The 15467-nt window shown below is 42.0% G+C and overlaps 1 protein-coding gene across 3 annotated transcripts in view; it reads left to right on the top strand.

The window, feature by feature from the left end:
• The window catches only part of LOC111867385 (dipeptidyl peptidase 4), a 490805-nt gene that overhangs the window by 421237 nt on the left and 54101 nt on the right, over positions 1-15467 (top strand). For all 3 annotated transcript variants that reach the window (XM_033752663.1, XM_023857185.2, XM_023857184.2), the window contains exon 3: positions 8129-8223. In XM_033752663.1, coding sequence (XP_033608554.1) covers positions 8129-8223 — 95 coding nt within the window. The remainder of the gene's footprint in view (positions 1-8128; positions 8224-15467) is intronic.

The following is a 15467-nucleotide window of genomic DNA, read 5'->3' as shown; positions in this document are numbered from 1 at the left end:
CCTTGATGCTCTCTTTCTTATTCACGTATATTTCGGCTAGAAATTCTGCCCTTCTGTTCTGGATATTTTTGGTCTTCGAGTTCCTGCTCGGTATATCGGAGACTTTATATTGTTCAGTGTTTGCTCCTCATGTAAAAATTGTCCCTCTGCTAGATGCGCAGCAGCTGCTGATGTTGTCTGCAGGGATGTTGACGTATTCGGAGCCAGGAATGTTCTCCCGAAACGATTTTTAAATATAGTATAATTGTTAGTATTATTATTATTTCTATGTACAATAAACAACAATAAACTCAATTATTATTATTATTCTCTCTGAAAATCTATACTTTTCATTTCTTAATTAAATATTTATATGTTTCATTTCTCAGTTCTTAATAACACTTAGATTTATGTTAATGAAATTATTATTATTGCTATTATTATCATTTGTTTGTTTGTTTATTTTTCTGCAGTATTGTGTTTTCCCCAGTGCTTGCCTGTAATTTATCTTTGATTTTACATTGTGTTTGTCCATAATGTAATTACTTGTATCTACACTGTTCTCTGTCTGTAATTGGCCTTGCGGCTGTTGACTCAGCACATAAATAATAAAGAATTGAATTCAATTAAATTAAACTTTTTGGAGAATTTGCTGCAATTGTATACACTGTCGTAACCCTTTTCTGTATGTTTTTATTTCTAATTTTACGACTTAAATTCAAAAACCCGAAGCATACTTTCATTTATGAGCAGTACGTGTTGTTGACTGGTATATCTGAAATATGTAATAATTCTAAATGTAATTCGAGTAGCTCAAGGCGAACAGCTGCTGATCGTAAAGCTACTAGAGTGCTCGGTGTGCTCACCTGACTGGTCTCATAAATTCACATTACTCCGAATTTCACTGCATATAAATTTAAGAAGTCTGGAAATGGCAGCTTATCTAGCCTCGGTTCACATGTTTTTAAGGTTTTAAATAAATTAGTATAAAATATTTTAGCCTTGTCCCTTTGCTTAAAGTAAGAACGGTAAAAAGGCACTACAGCTTTACACAGAATGTCTCAGGAGGAAAGGTCAATATCCAGGGAGGTCAGAGTATCTGTCATTCTAAGCGAAAAGTGTCCTGTTCTGAACGGTTTCCGAGATTAAACTATTTCACTGCAAAATTCCAAATTTGTTGATAAGAGAGAGTTATTACGTACTGTTCCTAATACTGATATGTATTATTCAAGTTGGTACAGTTTATCTAGTATAATATTGTGACATGATGCCTGATCTGCGGAAGAGTATGTAGTTAGAAAAAGCTCAGCAGAGACGTCTGTTGCTAGACAACGGCCTAGCCGTAACATATTTCCGCGGCAACGAATACGCTTGTATAAATCTATGTGTTTCCCGGAGATGGACACACGTGTCGTGGCAAAAGAGAACAACAGAGGAATCAACTCTCTGACTGGGTGTTCTATATTCGGTCCGCATTAAATAGTTCATTTCGTGATTGAGGCATCGAAAGGAAGAATTAGAGAGAGAGAGAGATTCAGAGGATTGAGGATTGAGGATGAAGGATTCAATGGCTGAAGTGTTACCAAGTAAGGACTGCTATCAGTAGACGTTGAAGTATTCGTTTTGTGTGTTGCAGTTACAATAATCTTCCAGAGTGTTATAATAACTTGTGCTTACGACTTGTGAGTATACAATAAATTTATTTCACCAATTCAAACCCCGTCTACAAGTCACTAATACACCTGAAAATATATTTTCGAAAATTTCACCGTCAACATCAACGCACTTTGCAACTCGTGTGAGGACATAGCGTGTTGCTTCTCTGAGTTCATCTTGACGTTCCTTTATGCAGGCGATAACATTCGTAGCTCTATCTAGGAAACGGTTCGGAACAGGACACACGTACATATACACTTCATTACTTAGAATGACCGATACTAGGACCTCCAAGAATATTAACATTTCCTCCTTGGATGTCCTGTATAGTAGTTATTTCATATATCCTGTGTGAATGTGAGGCCTTAGCATATTTAAGGTTACGTCACTTGGGTCAATACTTTCTGGAACCAAGTGACTATTTCGACGCCCCCACGTACAAAATCCTACCCTTCATTCGAAGCGCAGGATTTCTGATTGGATAATCAAAAGGGGAAACACAGTAGATCACCGTAGGTCGCGGTGCAAGGGCCGAGAAGGCCCACCCCATATTCATTCATTCATTCATTCATTCATTCATTCATTCATAGTAATTATTTAAGGCAGCTATTTATTCGAAATTCACGCAGGACATAGGACACAGTGTGCTCAACAAGTCAAATACAGTGCAATATGCACTCTAAATTTGTCTATGATTGCAACACAGTTCCTGCTGTCATCCTGAATGGATGGAGAGGCTAGGTCTGCCGTTTACAAATGCTGCTGGTCCTCGTTAGCGCCGCCAATCTCGGGTCCTAGTCCCACGGGACTCATGACCATACTTCACTGTCTAAAATTCGAGACTCCCCCAACCTGTAGGGCCAGGCCCCCATATTTGTATCTCCCATGAACAGGCACTGGGTTCCCTTTTCGTCGCCTCGTACAACTCGCAGGGCTACGATGGAGGTATTCGATCCCGTCTCCACACGAGGATTTTCTTGTGCAGAGAGAGAGAGTCAGAGTTACTTTACGACTGCTGATTAACCACCAATCAATTCGTCTTATTTATAAACGCCTTGATATTCATGACCAGAATTTTTTTCAAATGAACACTTGCCATCATAGTCATTATGTAGCATCCTCTTTGGCGACAGGATGGGTCTGTCGTTTACAATTGCTACTGGTCCTCGCCAGCGCAGTCATTCTGAGATCCGAGTCCCGCGGGAATCTGACCACATTTTACTGTCTCAGATTCGAGACTCCTGCAACCTGGAGGGCCAGGTCCCCATATTTATATCCCCCAGGAACAAGGTGGCCCACTTATACTCCCCAAGCAATGGATTTCTTTTTCGTCTCCTCCTACGACTCGCAGGGCTACGGTTGAGGTATTCGACCCCGCGTCCACACGTGGCAACACTCAACGCTGTCTTCTCAGTCTGCTTTCCTAGTCTTTGCTTGGTAACAGCTCTCAATAATGGCTAGTCCTCTGCAGTGTTTTCACTAAACGTTTCCTGGTAACGAATCTTAACAATGGAGATTCTTCAGCTTCCGTGATCACGCCGTTGCCTGCTACTTAAAAGTACACATCTGTACTCACAAATTCATTCTCTTGTGTCAGAGTGAAAGTTACTTTACAACTGGCCGTTTACCACCAACCATTTCGTCTTGGCGTTAAGCCCCTTGAGACTCACGGCCAGAGATCTTTTTTTTTTCAACTGAACCCTGCTCTAATAGCCCTTATGTAACATCCGATCGACGAGAAGAATGGGTTTGTCTCTTATGAGCAGGCTTGGCCTTTCGTCAAATGTACGTATCGCACTTATGACATGTTATCCTCAGTCAGCACAGGCTTTGCAAAGCAGATCATGTTTATCTTACGTATCTTATGCTACACCAGCAGCTTAGTCACTTGAATGGTCGTAAGCTTCACCACCGCCAAGTTTAAGCCTCTTATATTTTATTCCGTTGTGCTTCAATAATCTGCTCCTTACAGGAGTATAACTTCGAAGCAGACCTGTTAGAAAAAAACAGCTTCCAACAGTTCTGTTGTTGCGTGCGTCTCCATTTCCTACGAGTACTTGTTTATTTAGCCGTTACTTTGCATCGGACCATGTAAACATATCACAACATTTTGTATTTTTATGAATCTTTACAATAACTCACTTACATTGGCCATATGTCTGCACCCTACGCCCAGTTTATAGTGAAGATAGAAATATAAACATGTGGTCACATCAAAGTAACCCTATGATTTCATAGGATTGCTTATCTTATAAAATGACCATGAAATGACCTGCCTCGGCAGAGCCTTAGCTTGCATATTTAATGTACTTTGCCCTGGCAGACTGTGGAGGTAACAAGCTTTGTGCTTTATGTTTCCAATCTTCTGGCTACAGGTTCGAATATCACCTTGAACATTTATGTATGCGTGTGTACGTTCACTTCACTGCCAGCCGGTGTTTCCACGGAGGTCGTAGTCGCTCAGATAACAAAGAAATTCCCGGCGCAAAAATGAGTCAGTATTTAATCTTTTAATAAAATCTTTATTTCATATACAATACTAGAAACTAATATACATAAAGAAAGGCCATTGCATGGGGAGATTTATCCTCTATGAATCAAGTGTTTATTATGATTACCATTACGCCTGGCNACCGCCGTGAAAGCCTCAAATCTTACAATTCCATTATTGTTTGCAGCCCTCCGAAACGTCGGTTAACACCACGTATACACGGTGCCAAATCCCAGAAGACTGCTTTCTTCATAGTCACCGCCGTGAAAGCCTCAAATCTTACAATTCCATTATTGTTTGCAGCCCTCCGAAACGTCGGTTAACACCACGTATACACGGTGCCAAATCCCAGAAGACTGCTTTCTTCATAGTCACCGCCGTGAAAGCCTCAAATCTTACAATTCCATTATTGTTTGCAGCCCTCCGAAACGTCGGTTAACACCACGTATACACGGTGCCAAATCCCAGAAGACTGCTTTCTTCATAGTCACCGCCGTGAAAGCCTCAAATCTTACAATTCCATTATTGTTTGCAGCCCTCCGAAACGTCGGTTAACACCACGTATACACGGTGCCAAATCCCAGAAGACTGCTTTCTTCATAGTCACCGCCGTGAAAGCCTCAAATCTTACAATTCCATTATTGTTTGCAGCCCTCCGAAACGTCGGTTAACACCACGTATACACGGTGCCAAATCCCAGAAGACTGCTTTCTTCATAGTCACCGCCGTGAAAGCCTCAAATCTTACAATTCCATTATTGTTTGCAGCATTTTTTTTAACTTTTCCTCTAGGAATCCCCGAAGGAAGTAGTCATATGGGTTTCATTCAGGACTATTCGGTGGCCACATGCGAAACCATCAGGAAATTGGTTTGAGATGGCACACGAGTCGAGATTATCATGCAGAAAGTCCAAAAAAACATTCACTGTAGATTCTAAAGGGTTCTGACGATAGTATATAACATTCAGAATCACAGGGTTTTTGGACTTTGTCCATCGCCCGGTATTCTAGAAAGTAAAAAACACAACATTTCGGAAAATGGATCTGTTTCCGTCCTCAGATGGGGGGGAAGACACTTACTCTGTTGGGTCCTTTGGAAAGAGCGAATCTAACTTGAAGACGGAAACAGATCGAGTTTCCAAAACGTTGTGTTCTCTAATTTCTAGAATACCGGTAGACAAAGTCAAGAAACCCCAGTGATTCTGAATATTCGCTGTGTGTGGTCCGGCTCCATTCTCTGTGAACCACTGAGTGTGTGTAACGGTAGACATGTAGCAAGAAGTTGAGGCACAAAAGTATTGCGCAACATGCTTAAATAGAGCTCACTGTCCACCGTCTCTTCAAAGAAAATTGACCCTAGCCGTCCATGACTTGAAATGGCGGCCCACACTATAATTCTTGGTGCAGATGCACCTTCGCATGAATCACACGTGGATTCTCTGACGTCCAAAATCGCACGCTTTGTTTATTAACCACACTATCCAAGTGGAAATGTGCCTCATCAGAAAAACAAACATTCTTATACGATACCTCATTATTCTGAGCCCAATCAGCAAATGCCATTCTTTTGTGTTTGTTGTGAACTGTAAGTTTAGGCAACACTGTCATTTTATATGGATACAAATTCAAACCACTTTTCAATATTCGTTGCACAGATCGTCTGGGTATCTCTAGTAGTGCTGCAGGTTTCCTTGTTGATTTACTGGGACTTCTTCATAGAGCCACTCTGACAGTGTCAATGTTCTCCGGAGAACGCATAGATGAAGACCGGCGGCGGTTCCCCTCGAACACTGAACCATCGTTATTAAACTGGTTGTAAAACTTACGAATTGTTTTGTGTGAAGGAGCGTTTGAAAACTGGCAAGACACCGCCTCTGTCTGACCACAGCACTTCTTGTTTCAGTAGGGAACAACGCTGTTTCTATGCGTTCTTCTACAGTCTTCCTTTGTCGGCCATCTTGTGTAAACTGGGGCATGAGCAGACACAGCGCGACACTAGCGCTCTCGGGAAGATTAAGAACTAATGTCCATGATCTGCAGTAAGTGTTACCATGTCACAAAACATCGTTCACTAAATGGTTGAATAATTAATACTGAATCAAATATTGGATCATTTCGTGGGCCGCTCTGTATGTATCGCGACTATTGCTTATCGGGCTCACAAGAGTTCGTCACTGGTCTCTGTTCCTGATCAGATGATTCTATAGATACTTCTTCCCTAGATATCTTGACGCTGTGTATCTTTAAGATTCATTGTAATATTATCTTTCCATGTTATCTATTCCCTTCAGGTTTTCTGCTTAAAATTTTGCATATATTTCTTTACCCTCCCATGAATGCTACAGGACATGTCAATCTAATCTCTTCCGTTCTGATTAGGATATTAGCCCATGTAACATATTATTTTGTAATTGAATGCAGAAGTGAGGTGATACATGATAGCCTACTTTAATCACTTATACAGGTATCGGGAAGCACTGAAGCCTTTATGTGCTTCCGGCGTTTAACTTATTCATAATTCTTGAAATCTCTACGGCCCTTCGCCGGAGCCCGTTAGGTTCATGCCACATTTTCGCGCAAGTATATGGATGGTACAGTATGTGCCTCAGTAGAGCAGTAAGCCAAAGCCGCTAACCGCCTTTGCGGTTAGCCACTAGTGTAAATATTTGGCCGAGAGTTAATGACGGTCTTCATGTTAAATTGCTGCAGGGAAGTAACGCCAAGCTAAACATTGCTCTGCCGTTCACTGTGCAAGAAGATGATTGTACGCTCCGGCCTGTGTTGATTTAATTTTTATCCACAAAGTATGGAGTGACATCCCAGTGGTTGTGCGGCCCAAAGCAAGCAATGTCTTCGCCCTTCCGAACACTGGAATCATACGTTTCAATCTCACTCGACGCATAGATGTGTGTATAAATATTTTCTTTATTAGATTTCTGTGTAGGTAGCGGCCTTGAAACGGGCTGATCCCTCGTCCAGGAAATCCTACCTGTTTCTTGTTAGGTTTATACCATTCAGATTAATTCTGATATGGCAACAGAACGGAAGTGTTTATCCGTTTAAGGAAAAGGAAAACATATAAAGCGTTAGATATTGGTTAAACAATCAGTAGATATTATATAAGATACAAAAGAAACTCCGTGGTTTTAGTCCGCAAGCGAACTATACCGACCAAGAGACCGCCGCTTGTCGGCGAAGTTAGTGCCAACTTTAGTGGATAGAGGGCTTCGTGTGGTCAGCACAATGGATCCCTACGGCCATTAATATCGGTTTTCTACACCGGAATTTAACCTAGGTTTTTTGTAACCTACAGTTGATATTGAGACTGCCATCGAGCTGTTTAATTAATATTTATTACTTAACTTATGTTGAATATCTCTAAGAGGTGACACTTAGGCTTCTGTATGGCTTCTTAGCGAATGGATGTCACTTCTCCTTCTTGTTCTAGAAAACCTAAAGAGCAGGGAGGAAGAAATTTTGAAGGCATCGAGGAAGTTGTGCTATTTTGCTCGTGTGAGTCAGTGTTCCTCCAGCCATAAATGCAGTTCCATTTCTAAGTATTTTGCATTAAACAAATTGAGGCAGAAACCCCGTACCCACCTGTCTGTGAATTCGTTTGTACTGTGTTCATAGCTTCCATGAGAAGCATCATTATGGTTGAGCTGATGACCATGCTTTCATATGCGATAGACATGCCTATCTATTGCTCACCCCATTTAAAATAGGCATAAATAATGTGTGATACTGATGAACCATGAATTTGTTAACCGAGCTGAAGTAGAAACTGGCATTTCGTAGGCAATGAGGCCTGTTGTTTACGAAGAAAGTGGAGAATAGTTCCTATTTTTATGTTTCTGTGATGAATAGCGCACAGATGATTATGAACTAAGAAATATGCAGGTCTAAGGGGGATCTGCCCTAGTACGTATTGGTTAGGCTGTTAGTTTGATATCAGGAAGCCATTATTAGCATTTAAACTGATGGTATCTTTGTGTTCCAACAGAAGTTGAACTGGTGTACCGGGACGTGGAGGGCGGAGTTACGCTGTTCAATGCAGAGAATCTTACCACCAGGATCCTCATGACAAACTCTACGTTTGTAAGTACAATTTACGTTGTTAATTGGCTAGGCATTTTTCCGAGTACGAAACCAACTGTTTGCAACCTAAAGTTCCTATGAAGGAACATATATAATTTTTATTGTCAACGCAACAATAATTTTATTTATTTATTTATTTATTTATTATTTGCATGTGCAAGAAATGCCGGTCACGGTAGCCGAGTGGTCTAAGGCATGTACTGTCTTCGCTCGCTTAGAAACCGGGATCGTGGGTTCGAATCCCACTCAGGGCATGGCTGTTAATTTGTGTGTGTGCGTTTTTCTGTGTTTGTGTACAGGTAGAGGCCTTGCAACGAGCTGATCACCCGCCCAAGGAGTTTTACCGAATGTGTAAGATCTAGAAAAACCCAAGTGAACGGAGAAGTTCATGGAGGTAGGCCTAGGCCCACTGGGGCTGTAGTGCCAGGGGAAAAAAATGTGCAAGAAATGAAGTTCTCATAGCTTTGACGATCCACATTGTTGCCTGCGGGGTTATGCCACCACGTAGTATGGTAAGTGGGTGCCGCCATTTCGGAGGAACGCACTGCCTCCATATTCAAGGGTACCCTGAAAATCTTCGAAACATTTCTACCCATATTTCAGATTACATGATGCCATAACCTACGAGACAAAATTATGAATACTCACCGCCTTGAAAGCAACATATCTCATACAATGGGAGATATTTACTGCTTGAAGCACCCGTGAAGACTCAACGATCAAATACTAGCCGGCTATTGGCCACAGAATATGAATCTCCAAAATTTTTAGGGCTCTTTGCCTCCGTAATCAGGGACAGGTATGGAATGACCATCAGTACGAACCATTGTACTCGTAATAGGGTGAATGTAGGACTGGGTCAAATGGATGAGCGGTAGAAAAGAGTTCAAGTCACCATAGTCTGAAGTCAATTAGTTCGAAAACTCCACAGTGATAAATCTACAGGGTCTCTGGAGCCCCGCCCCTATCGCATCTATGTTAACTGCAGTAGGTTTGTTCTGTCAAAATATTCTTCGGCTTTAGGGGAACCCGTGAGGCGCAGAGAAGCTGCTGACGCACATAGGCCTACGCTTTGGTGAAGTAACGCATTCTGTATTCCAGAAACAGAAGCAGGTTACCATTACTTTATTGTATTTTATATATTGCGTTGCTGAATTATGTTCTTGTGGTAGACAGACTTGTTCTCCCATGCTTAGGGAAGAATATAGGCCTAGGCAAGGATGTTTGAGAACAAAATGGAAGGTAATATTTCAAAATATATGAGAGGAAGTAACAGTTTACAATAAGATTATTATCTTCTGGGGTACAACATATTGTAGCCCGGTAAATATTCTCCGGCCTTGCGGAGGAACATACCGCCTCAGTTTCCAAGGTCACAGAATAAACCGTGCAAGAAACCTGCAAGAAGTAGTTTTTTCCTTCCTTTTTTCAGTTTCTTGGGGTGGGTGAGACAGTAAACTCGGTACGTCGGCCGCTAACTGGCCTATTGTACCAGCCCCGGATGATAGATGATGATGAAGGTGAAACACTTGGTGGAATGAGAATTGCCAAGGGTAACCGAAGTACTCGGACAAAATCTGTCCTAGTGCTACTTAAAATTTGCTTAGTGGAGGGTGGAGTCCAACTGGGTCCACTCGGCATGGCGGCCACTGATTGGCCTATTGTAGCTTGTCCCGGGTGATTTTGATGATGGAGAATTTGGTGGAATGAAGATTGGCAGGGGAATCCGAAGTACTCGGAGAAAACCAGCCCCAGCGCCACTTTGTCCACCACAAATCCCACTTGACTAGACTCGGGATCGAACCCGGGCCGCCGCGGTGGGAAGCCAGCGACTAACCGCTTGAGCTATGGCCCGGCCTTTAATGCCACTTCGTCAAAAAAAAAACACATGACCTGACCTAGGCTCGAACTAGGGCCGCCGCTGTGGGAAGCCGGTGACTAGCCGCCTGAGGCATGGTACGGCCTTGCAAGAAGTAGGTGGCAAGTGTAGATAATCAGAAGATTTCATAAATTTTTTTTCACCAGATACTGTAAGGATGGTTGAAGAAGTTTTGATGGGTGAAATATATTGCAATGTCGAAGAACAGAACAAACTCCGTGGCTTTAGTCCGCTATCGAACTATACCGACCGAGCGACAGCCGCTTGTCGGCGAAGTTAGTGCCAATTGTAGTGGAGAGAGGGTGTCGCGTGGTCAGCGCAACTAATCCCCAGGCCCGTTAATTTCGGTTTTCTAGACCGGAACCGCTACTTTTCCATTCAAGTACTCCTCAGTTATCCTCACGAGTCTGAGTGGACCCAATTCCAGACCTACTATTTCTCAGAAAATCTGGTAGCGCCGGGAATCGCACCCGGACCTCTGGGTCTGTAACCAGGAACTCTGACCACTAGACCACAGAGGCGGCCAAACGTTCTGAGAAATGCGTCCAAATTTCGTCGGAAAATTTGGAAAGGTAGACTTGAACGGGTAGATACAAGTGAGGTAGAACTATATATAGTGGAGAGCAAAGTAGTGAATTCTACCGACTCAGACTAGAACCCAGTAGCAGACCCTTGGGTTCCACAAGAGGCCGGAATTACTTGACCAGCTGAGATACCATCAACTTCTCAATAAAGAATCTTCTTCATCAGTTATTTGTAATATGTATATGGTCCTGAACTTCCTAAGTTTTATACGTACAAGAAATTCCCAGTTTTTACTGCTAATTCCAATATCCAACGACGCTGGGTTTTCACCTTAACGCTAATTCCGTGTTGAGGGTCTGTTCTTCTCATATTTGCAGTGAAAATATTATTCCCTGTTTCTATAACAAAAGAGAAAGAACAAATGCCTTCACAATTACATTAAGAATCTGATTCACTGGTGCATTTCCGGTTAAAGCGTTATTTAACCTGACTGGTGCAGTTCAAGCCTCAGCGGATGTGAGACATTTGGTAAGTGACTTTCTCACCCGAATGATCCTTTGGTTGTATATATCGTAGAGGCCGCGCCATAGCTCAAGCGGTTAGTCGCTGGCTTCCCACCGCGGCGGCCCGGGTTCCATCCCGGGTCTGGTCAAGTGGGATTTGTGGCGGACAGAGTGGCGCTGGGGCAGGTTTTCTCCGAGTACTTCGGTTTCCCCTGCCAATCTTCATTCCACCAATTGCTCCACAATCGCCCTCGCCTATCATCTGGGGCGGGTACAATAGGCCAGAAGTGGCCGCAGTACAAGGGACTTAGTCCCACCCCACTGGCAATAAAAAGAGATATCGTAAATAATTTTGTTAATTGAAGAATGTCGTCTTTTGAAATATGGCGCCGCATACTTCTTGTGTGAACCGACGTTTCGGAGGAACGTATAACATCTATCTTCAGGAAGAAAAATCCCAAAGATGGAGGCAATACGTTCATCCGAAACATCCATTCACACAAGTTTTACACGGTGTCACATCCCAGAAGACTGCATTCTTCATAGACACCGCCGTGTAAACCTCAAATCTTACAACTGTTTAAAATATTTATCTGAAATTGCCAAGCTATGTCAGCGTAAAAACACTCAATATATAGCATGAACTTTGTGTTAGACCTACATTACGGGAATCTGTGGCTGACGTCTTTCTTTTATGTCCCTAAATTTAAACTATACAACAAGGGGCCTTGTTATGACGTATGTTACTACTGTTTCCTCGTGCCGTGCCGTATTATGCGCGTCTTGTAACTGTCTGGGCTGGACTGACCTCCTTCGGTCTGTTAGTATGACTAATAATTGTCTGATGTTAAATATACAATGACTGAAGATTGCTGACGTTTGGCGAGAGAAGTTACAGAAGTTACCGCGGTATTGATAACATTTGCGCTCGAAGTAGCAGGAGCGGCCAACATTCCGGAAAGAGATATTATGGCCTGCATCATAATAGACGAAATCACCAAATATGTATAAACAGAATAACCAAACATAATCGAAAGTGTAGATCCATTGCTACGCAACGACTCGGTAAACATATTCCCGCGGAAGCCAAGTCGCCCAACAATAGAACGTCCATTGCTAGGTGACAGACCAGTAAACACGCTTCCTTAACGAAAGAGACTGTATTTTCTGTGTAGTCCGTGCCGGTAACCGTGACCCTGCGAGTTGTAGGAGACGACGAATAAGAAAGTCTCGAATCTGAGACAGTAAAATATGGTCGCGAGTCCCAAGGGACTCGGACCCAAGATAGACTACGCTGGCAACGTCCGGCAGCATATACAAAAGACAGACCCGTCCTCTCGTCAAAGACGGCGCCCCACATTAAGAAGACTGTAACTGTCAAACAGTAATAAATATCTGGTCATGAGCGGCAGATGGAGCTCGACGTCAAGACCTACTGTCTGACTGACTGAGACTTTGACTTTGACTTGAGCAAGCAGAGTAGTCGAGGAGTGAAGAGGCGAGTTTCGGGACGCCGGCCTGCCGGAATATGAGTGACTGAATTGAGCATGATCTTCGGAAGTATCAGCTGAAGAATAATGGCAAGAAGACTTCATGTGTGATTTGAAGTTACAGTTAGGCTGTGATAAATCCGTTGCCAGGATACGACTAGTGAAGACTGAGAACACTAGTGCATGTGTAACAGTAAACTGTAAAGATTGTAAAATAGCGATAGCTCTGTATTGCCTATAGTTCCGAGTTGTGTGTATAAATCCAATCATACAACCTAAAACCCGTCTTATTAGTCACCCCTCTACGTGACAATACCAAGGTACTGGTGTTAGTATTTAACACAGAGTAACATCAAATGATTCGACTCCATAGTGTCTTTTCCTCATCACATATCTTGCCTTCTTACGAATTTTTAATTATTGAGCCTCGTATTTTGTCATGTCTGATTTATTTCGAATAAAGTCCTGTGTATTTTATGCATGTTTTTCTTAGAGAATCAGAAGGCTTGTGCTATAATATTCATCTCCTTTACTTCTGCCATTATGCATGTTCTGTTTTTCTTACCATTCTACGTTTCATGCCAACCAGCATACGTAAGCTTCAGCCCTTAGGCCTTGGCTCTTTAAGATCGCCAGTTCGTTTCGTTCTTCTCAAGACGTATATTTTCTAAATGCATTATATACAGTGAATATTGTTTTACGATGCTGACCATGACCGATGCCGTAACTGCCAACAGAACTACTACAACTTCCGCTCGGTTCACTGAAAGATATGCGTTTCTTTCACGAACGTCAGCAGTTTTAAAAATACAAAAGTCGCTTTAAGAGCTGACGTTTCACAGGGGCAGCGAAAATATTTTGTGAACAGTTCATATGCTTTAAGAAATCTTCACGCCATGAAAATTAAGCTCATTCTAATATGTAAGATTTGAGGTATTCACGGCGGTGACTATGAAGAAAGCCGTCTTCTGGGATGTGAAGCCGTGTAGATATTATGTTAGCCATCTTATGTTTCCATCTTCAGGGTAGAAGGAAAAAGAAAATCCGCGAACGAGGAACCAACCTGAGCAGATGCTGGCAGTCAGCACCTGCTCACGCTGGTTCCTCGCTTGAGGATTTTCTTTTTCTTTCTACCCTGAAGATGGAATCGATTCGTTCCTCCGAAACGTCGGTTAACACAATATTTACACGGCGTTATATCTCACAAGACGGCTTTCTTCATTCTAATATCTTTTCGCTGTCATATTGCTTAGACTAACTTATCGACAACAATCGCCAATGCTGCAGAGCGTGGTAATTTTGTGATCTGGTTCATGAAAAACTCTTGCATTCGTCAAATTAGAATTTATCATAATATGAACACTAGATTCGAATCACAGCTTTCCTATAATCTAATTATACGTTAAGTTATATGAGATCATCTGTAATTAGTATATAACTATACTATTTGATAAGTTTGTGCAAAGACGCTAATTTTTTGAGGAAAATTAAACATTGACATATGGAAAAACTAAAACAGATGTAATATCAAATCGCTAAAACTAGAAAAAATAAGTTTCCTCCTGCGGATTCATAAACTGATTGCGCGCCATATACAAATCATGGATACTTTGTCACAGCTCACGTTATATTTACATATGCCCCGCACAGCACCTAATCAGACAAATCCCACTGGGTATGGATAGCTTTCTACTAGCGAAAGCGCCTTGTTGACAAGCCAGTAGTAGCTCAGCTGGTCAAGAAATTCATCGCCTTTCATGAAACTCAAATGTTCAGTACCGTTCCCAACAGCCCATCACTGGTTCCCATCCTAACCTAGATTAATCCAGTCCACATATGCACATGCTATTTATCTGACCCATTTTAATATATCACCTTCCAATCTATTCCTAGGTCTCCAAACTGGTTTCTTCTAAACAAATTTTCAAGTTAAAATCTTATATATGTAATCTTCCCAATAGACTAGAAGTGGCCGCAGTACAAGGGACTTTGAAATCCCAGTGACGCGACTAATCGCGAGCGGCTAGCCGCTCTTTGTCGCGCGCGTCCGTTAGTTGTACGACAGCTCTGCCGCCTGTGTGCCGCGTTCCAAAACTTAACCGCGCGCGGCTTGTCGCGTCAGTGGGTTTTCAGCCTTAGTCCCACCCCACTAGTAATAAAAAGAATTATAATCTTCCCAATTCCCTTCAACTTCCTCGATTTTATGACCCTAATAATATTTTGTGAAGAGTAGAAAAATATGAACTTCCTCTTTAAGAAATTGCCCCACTCTTGTGTTCTTTCGTCCCTCGTAGGTTCAAATGTTCTCCTAAGCACCCTGTTTTCAAACTCCCTGCATATATGTTGTTCCCTTAGAGTGAAGAATGAAGTATCACACCCCTGAAAAAAAAAATTAGAACTTATGTATAAAGTTATATTATAGCATCCTGTTGAACATTGTTTATTAATTAACAAATATCTCTGATATTCCGTCTTATATTCAAATCTCATTTAAATACAAGAATAGCATTTAGAACAAGAAACGCAACTCAAAACATGGTAGAGCCACACCCACGAACAGAGAGATACGGAAGAAACGGCCTATACAAAGTGCAGTGTGCGGTTTGCCCACTGAAATACGACGGGAGGCCGGACCGAACATCTACGTACATTATGTAAAGGACACACAGACCGTTATAAATAACAACATTGTTTGGGGATATTCAGATCGTATTTTAAGTACGGAACATGCATACGGAAGTATAACCGATAAAATGAAAATTATGGTTGTTATGACCCAAGGGTTATGTACAAGTAGATGTTTTTTTTTTTGGGGGGGGGGGGAAATTTGGAATAAGTAGAACTTTA

The sequence above is a fragment of the Cryptotermes secundus genome, unplaced genomic scaffold (genome assembly GCF_002891405.2).
Source record: "Cryptotermes secundus unplaced genomic scaffold, Csec_1.0 scaffold350, whole genome shotgun sequence".
In the NCBI taxonomy this organism is placed as follows: Eukaryota; Metazoa; Arthropoda; class Insecta; order Blattodea; family Kalotermitidae; genus Cryptotermes; species Cryptotermes secundus.
This window is presented reverse-complemented; position numbering and strand designations above follow the sequence as displayed.